The 6613-nt window shown below is 43.3% G+C and overlaps 2 protein-coding genes across 2 annotated transcripts; one reads left to right on the top strand and one right to left on the bottom strand.

The window, feature by feature from the left end:
* Positions 1–309: 309 nt before the first annotated feature.
* LOC9269365 (uncharacterized) lies at positions 310–3097 on the bottom strand. Its single transcript, XM_015784934.3, has 3 exons — positions 2777–3097; positions 2617–2674; positions 310–716 (listed from the first exon to the last, which is right to left on the bottom strand). Exons 1-3 carry the CDS (start codon positions 3052–3054, stop codon positions 666–668), a joined length of 387 nt encoding a protein of 128 aa, XP_015640420.1. The 5' UTR covers positions 3055–3097; the 3' UTR covers positions 310–665.
* Positions 3098–3242: 145 nt separating this feature from the next.
* LOC4337610 (phragmoplastin interacting protein 1) lies at positions 3243–6371 on the top strand. Its single transcript, XM_015784933.3, has 4 exons — positions 3243–3777; positions 4402–4564; positions 5067–5113; positions 5194–6371. Exons 1-4 carry the CDS (start codon positions 3272–3274, stop codon positions 6122–6124), a joined length of 1647 nt encoding a protein of 548 aa, XP_015640419.1. The 5' UTR covers positions 3243–3271; the 3' UTR covers positions 6125–6371.
* The last annotated feature ends 242 nt before the right edge of the window (positions 6372–6613 follow it).

Genomic DNA, 6613 nt, shown 5'->3' with positions numbered 1-6613 from the left:
AAAAACGTGCCGTCTCATGTACACGCATGTCATTTGCTTTCCTGTGCCAGCACAACACATCCAAAGGGAGCTACAGATCTAGCAGTACAGGCCAAAGGTCAAACAAAAAAATTGCCAGCATTGGAGGAGGCAGTGCAACTTGACGATGCAAAGGTAATGGGCAGAATAGTAGTTGTGGGGGAATGACATGGGAGCAACTGGGCAGCACACTCACTACTGGGTTCTGGAAACTACATGTTTTATCTGAAGTCGCCGCGATTCATGAGTCATTCATGGGCAGCAAAGGAGACTAATTCTTGACACTAGAAGTATCGGCTGAGATCATCACAGCAGGAAACATCATCTTCCCTAACGAAACAGTCACCAAATGGTGTGAATATGATACATGATGAACAAATTCAACAGAAGTGCTATCATAGTTGATCCATAACAAGAAAGAAGTCAGTTCAATTGAAGTTGAGCCTGGGTAAGATCATGATTCATTGACCCAAGTGTTGGGAACTATAGAAGCAATCAAATATCAGCACTACAAAGTGCCTTAGGCAGCAGGAAAGCTGGTGGCCAACAAGGGAAAGAAACAGATCACCTCCAGCCATCATTTGAAGCCACTATATCAGATTCAAACTTATTTAGGCAGAGCAGCATTCTTATCGAGTAGCTTGAGCTCAGCTCTTTCCACTCTCCTCCTCTTTCATCTTTTTCTCCCATCTACGTTTCTGAAGAAACAAAAAAATCAAGTACACAAGAGCAAAGAACAGCCAGTTAGATATTCAATATTTTTGCCAAGGCATATTACAGTAATACTCCCTCCGCCCCATTTTAAGTGCAGTTGTGGGTTTCTATGTCCAACGTTTGACTGTACGTCTTATTTGAAATTTTTTTATGAATAGTATTTTTATTGTTATTAGATGATAAAACATGAATAGTACTTTATGTGTCACTTTTTTTTAATTTTTTCATAAGTTTTTCAAATAAGACGGATGACAAACATTGGACACGGAAACCCACAACTGCACTTAAAATGAGACGGAGGGAGTATTCAATTAACTGACGCTAGCATAAGCATCACTGTACTTAGTCTTGAGAATACCAGCTTGAAATCATTTTGACTAAAACTAGTGGCCTTATTTTGGAATTGGAAAGCAAGAATACCTAAATTAACCCATTGGTAGTTTATGGATGAAAAGGCAAATAGAGACAGGCAATTGTAAAGAAATCAATGGACCAGAATGAAAGTTCAAATTCTTAGCCCATCCATACAAGGACTCAGACCTCAAGTGGACTACTTGGAAACATCTATGCTAATCTCATAAGCTTGCTAAGGCTGTGTTCGGCACCCCTTCTTCCCAACCCCTCTCCCTCGTTTTCCGCGCGCACGCTTTGCAAACTGCTAAACGGTGCGTTTTTTGCAAAAAGTTTCTATACGAAAATTGCTTAAAAAATCAAATCAATCCATTTTTTTAAAAAAATAGCTAATACTTAATTAATCACGCGCTAATGGACCGCTCTGTTTGCCGTGTGCACTGTTAAAGTTGGGAACCAGGCTGTCCGAACACAGCCTAATTGGGCTTATTCAAGTCCGATAGCATCAACAATAATAAATTTACAAGACCACAAAGCCACTCCCAGCAGCTGATTTTTTTTTATCTGGATATGGACTTATGCTTAGCTTAGGTATTAGAACTAAGCTGATCCGAATTCAGTTTTTTATACTTGGAGAAGAAAGCTTATGTTTAACTTAGGTACGGGAACTATGCTGATCTGAATGATAAGCTAGGTATCAAGGACCTGAACTATGCCACAAACTGTACCTAGATGCCTCATGTTTAGTTGAAGGGGCTTTTTTGGGCTTTAAGTAGATGGGTTTTTACGTTACAAGGTTGATAGGCGCAGCTTCTTATGATTATGCTTGCAACTGATTAGGCACAAATACTAACACTCTCTGAATTTCATTATGCCAGTAATACAAGCTAGCTACAGAACCAAAGTATATTGCAAAACAATCTCTAGATTTTCTTTTACAAGGTGTAAGAGAGGGCCTAAATTAGAACTGAACAACTTGTGCATATAAGACAAATTAAGAAATCCAGCTAGGCCAAACAGGCCCTGATACAAGGCAAACAAGTCCTAGCATCTTCTCAATATAGGGTATAACATATAAGCAACATCATCATGTGTTATACAAGAAATTAAGGATCAAAAGGCAGGAAAAATAGGCCCTTATGTTAGACAAGCCAGACATGAGTGACATGACAGGTTCTCAAATATGTATCAGAATTAGTGAACTATGAAACTCCATGTTTTTCTCCACAGCTCATATATAAGACTATACTAGATAAAAGAACCCAAAGGAATGAATTTGTACTTTGTAGTAATACGATCAAGACTGACACTGAGATACTGCGCCATCTATAGACAAATAGAAAAGATTATGCAAAATACCGCAGCCAAATGTTAACATTGGCAGATAAAACAATACACCTAAACTGGAGCCATGCAAATGCATAGCTAGACATGATAATGAGCTCGGAAATGCATACTACAATATACGAAGATTAGTAATACCAATGCAAAGCGTGGAGAATGGAAAAGAACAGGCAAGATGAGGAATCAAACCTTGTAGTCAAGGAGCATCTGGGGCATCTTCTTCATCAGCTCAACCGTGTTCGCACGCCTGGAAAACCACGGGATCAAAACAACAAAACAAATCAAGCCACGGGGCAACAAATTCAAGCAATCGAAAAGGAGGAGGGATCCAGGGGATGCGCGCGCGTACTTCTCGGCGGAGATGCGGTCGCACTTGTGGCCCTTCCGCTTGGTGCGCATCTCGCCGCGGGGAGGGTCGTAGGTCCAGTCCTCGCCGGCGAGGAGGACCTCCTTCCTGAGGCGCGCCCGCTTCCGGGCGCTGAGGCCGAGCGGCTTCCATGCCCCGAGCTCCCAGTACCCCCACACCCCCTTCGTCAGCTCCCCCTTGTACTTTGCAAGCTTCTCCCTCCACGGGTAAACCCTCGCCGCCGCCTCCGCCGCCGTCGCCGTCGCCGCCTTCCCGGCCATCGCCTCCACCCGCGCTAGGGTTTTGCCTCTCCCACCTCGGCTTGGTACACTTCACCCACTGGACCCAATTAAATGGGCCAAAATATCATCCGGCCCAACTTAAATGGGCCCAATTGTTATGGGCCGCGTGAGGCCCGGCCCATTAGAAACCCTTCTTCTTCCCCGAGAGGAAGAGAGAGAAAAACCTCGCAGCCGCCGCCGCCGCAGAGCAGCAGCCATGGTGCTCGCGCGCAAGAAGCTCAAGCAGAAGCTCCGCGAGGTCGTCCTGAATCCCGGAGGAGATGCCGAGGGGGAGGTGGAGGCGGAGGAGGGGGTCGTCTCCTCGTCCAGGTCCAAGCGGGTCCGGCCGAAGCGACCCAAGAAGGTGATGACTCCGATGGAGGCAGTGGAGAGGCGGAAGCTGAAGAGGGAGGAGCAGTTCAGGAGGGAGGTGGAGCTGAGGAGGGAGGAGAGGAGGAAGGTGAAGAAGGAGAAGAGGCGGATTAGGAGGTTGATGGAGACGGAGGCGGCGGGCGAAGTGGGTGAGGCGGCGGCGGAGGAGGAGGAGGAGGAACATGAGGCGGAAACGGAGGGTGAGGAAGAGGCGGCGGCGGAGGAGCAAGTTCCGGCCAAGGTGGTTGAGAAACGCAAGCCCAAGTCGGAGCCCAAGGTGAAGAACCAGAAGCAGCTGCAAGTAGCTGACCATGCAGTTGGATCTGACGATCCCGTCTTGTCGGAGGAGAGGTGAGTAATCGGTGCTTCAAAAGATTGTGTCCTTTTCGTATTCCAATTCATTGTTTGTATTGCCGCTTGTATGTCATGGCGATTGGTATTGATGGTGAGATGCCGTTCTTGTCAAAAGATAAGAGAAAATAGCATAGCGCATGTCGGTCTGATGTGAATGTGAGCATGCAAACAGTCTAATAGGAGTGGTGTTAATTACAGTTATTAATAATAAATTGTTTTTGTGAAAATATAGCATGACATGCTGATTTGCTGTGGTTGTTTGCGTAGAAATGGTCTAATAGGCAATGTAAAAATCTAGTGGTTGTTCCTAGATTACCATTATTTTGATTTGTCATGGCTTGAAGTATAGGTTGTTCCACAATTCAGAATAAATTATGTGACCGTTTGGGTTGGTTATGATCAAACAAGTCTGTTTATAAAAGTATATTCTTTAAGAAGCCCAACCATTTTTTAACTCTGACATGGAGCTGTAAAATGATTGCTTTGGAGTTTAGAAAGGTGGTTTCTTTGTAGCGGAATCTTCATCGAATTGATAAGAAGTGCGATGGAGCTATTTAACTGCTTGCTGTCTGTCGGACTTATTGAGATTAGCTCTGTAATGGTATTGCATTCTTGTTTCAGCGAGAAAAATGCGAAGAAGGTGTATGTTGGGGGCATCCCATACTATTCCTCCGAGGATGACATAAGAAGTTTCTTTGAAGCATGTGGCAGCATCACATCAGTGGATTGCATGACATTTCCCGAGAGCGGGAAATTCAGGGGCATTGCCATTCTCACGTTTAAGGTCAGCCTCAAAACCTTGTTTGCTTCCTTTTAGCCCATTGTTTATGTTCTAGGAAGGATGTCAACTCACAAATTTAACGGATAACTTAAGATAATTGTTGATCCAGTAAATGTCTGAATGTGCATAGTTTTGATGGTACTGGAAGAGTTTGCTTCAACTAACTACATTCCAATGCAGTCTCGCTTGTTTTCAGCACTGTTATAGTCTTGTAGAAATTAATGATTTAGTTTCAGAATAATGTAAGAAATTCCTCTCTGTGGTCTTGTAGTAACTAATATGGTAACAATGCATCTCGTTGTCACCTCATAGTATTGTTTTGACCAAGTTTGCCGCTTGGTTTAATTTCATACAATGGATCAAAACCATCTAGATGCAAGCACTGGGTGCTCCTTTAATCTGTTACTACTGCCAATCATGCACATGGCTTGTTGGCTGTGGCAACATGCTTTTTGCCATTTTTCCTTAAACGGTAATTTAAACCTGACCGATTTTTCTTGTTCAGACTGATGCTGCCGCACAAAGGGCATTGGCTCTTGATGGTGCAGATATGTAAGCACATCTGCTTCTGAACTTTACTTCTTCCTTTTTTGTTTTCACCATAAGCGATAACCTTCTTGTTGACTACACAGGGGAGGATTTTTTTTGAAAATTCAACCATACAAATCTGTCCGTGAAAAGGAAGATTTTGCACCAAAGATGATAGAGGGATACAATAGGGTTTATGTTGGAAACCTGGCATGGGACATAACAGAGGATGACTTGAAGAAGTTCTTTTCTGATTGCAAAATCTCATCCATCCGATTCGGAACAGACAAGGAGACAGGTGATTTCAAAGGCTATGTGCATGTGGATTTTTCTGAGGGTACATCTGTTGCTGTTGCAATGAAGCTTGATCAGAAGGTGATTAAGGGGCGGCCAGTCAGAATTAGATGTGCTGTCCCCAAGAAGGACAATCAGAAGCTCAATGGCAATGCAAATCCAGATTCATCAAATAATAAGATACGGATTTGTTATGAATGTGGCACGCCTGGTCATATCTCTTCTTCTTGCCCTAATAAGAAGGCTTCTGAAGCCATTTCTGATGAAAAGAAGGCTAATGTTGACTCAGTCACAGCATCGTCAAAGAAAAGGCGGACATGCTATGAATGTGGCATTCCTGGCCATCTCTCATCGGCTTGCCCAAACAAGAAGGCCGGCGATGCTGTTTCTAGTGACAAGGGGCCTGATGATGAGACAAAGTCTGCACCATCTATCACTCCCGAGGATAATAAAATAGGTGAAGAATCAAATTCAGCTCCCTCCAAGAAGAGGCGGAAATGCTATGAATGCGGCATTCCTGGTCATCTCTCATCAGCTTGCCCCAACAAAGTTGCTGCAGTCAATTCTGACATGGAGAAATCTTATGGTGGCTCAAGTACTATACCTTCAGCCACTTCAGATGGAAATAAGGCTAGTGATGACACAAACCCTGTGCCTGCGAAGAAAAAGAAGAGGCGGACATGTTATGAATGTGGCATCGCTGGCCATCTCGCGTCGGAATGCCCAAACAAAACTACCTGATCGAATGGTTGTGTTACTGTTTTGGATTTTTGTAGCACTAGAAGTGTCCTTCACTGGACACGAGTTATATTCATGGAAGGGATAAAGAATTTGATTCAGAGAAATTTTTGTAGGCAATCTAGTGTGCAATAGACACTTATATTTCTTTTACCTTTGTCAAAATATGACTGCATCCTGATTCCTGATATCATAGAGCAGGCAATGAATCAATCATTATTCAATCTATGACCTCTATATCTTTCTGATCTGAGCTTTGTACCAATAATTATCTCTTTTTTTTGTCAATTGTGCAAGTTGGGAAAATATGTCACAGAGAAATGAAATTAATTAGAGATGGAGCCTGTTCATGTACTCAGCCCAGGCCATGCAGTCCAGCCCCAAGTGCTCTATTATAATCAGATGTCCATGTCAGCACAGCAAATTTACTAGTGCTGCCCAATAATTAACACTAGAATAATAGGAATTTTTGGAGTAATAAACTACAGTATC

The sequence above is a fragment of the Oryza sativa genome, chromosome 5 (genome assembly GCF_034140825.1).
Source record: "Oryza sativa Japonica Group chromosome 5, ASM3414082v1".
NCBI classification, from domain to species: Eukaryota; Viridiplantae; Streptophyta; class Magnoliopsida; order Poales; family Poaceae; genus Oryza; species Oryza sativa.
The sequence above is the reverse complement of the archived record's forward strand: the minus strand, read 5'-3'. Positions and strand labels throughout refer to the sequence as shown.

Bases quoted from the DNA above. Each gene is read 5' to 3' on its own strand.
- LOC9269365 (XM_015784934.3), bottom strand. From the start codon at position 3,054: ATGGCCGGGAAGGCGGCGACGGCGACGGCGGCGGAGGCGGCGGCGAGG. The intron at 2,675-2,776 runs GTACGCGCGCGC...GTGGTTTTCCAG, and splicing joins GACCGCATCTCCGCCGAGAA to GCGTGCGAACACGGTTGAGC. The intron at 717-2,616 runs GTTTGATTCCTC...TTGTTTCTTCAG, and splicing joins AGATGCTCCTTGACTACAAG to AAACGTAGATGGGAGAAAAA.
- LOC4337610 (XM_015784933.3), top strand. From the start codon at position 3,272: ATGGTGCTCGCGCGCAAGAAGCTCAAGCAGAAGCTCCGCGAGGTCGTC. The intron at 3,778-4,401 runs GTGAGTAATCGG...TTCTTGTTTCAG, and splicing joins CCCGTCTTGTCGGAGGAGAG to CGAGAAAAATGCGAAGAAGG. The intron at 4,565-5,066 runs GTCAGCCTCAAA...TTTCTTGTTCAG, and splicing joins TTGCCATTCTCACGTTTAAG to ACTGATGCTGCCGCACAAAG.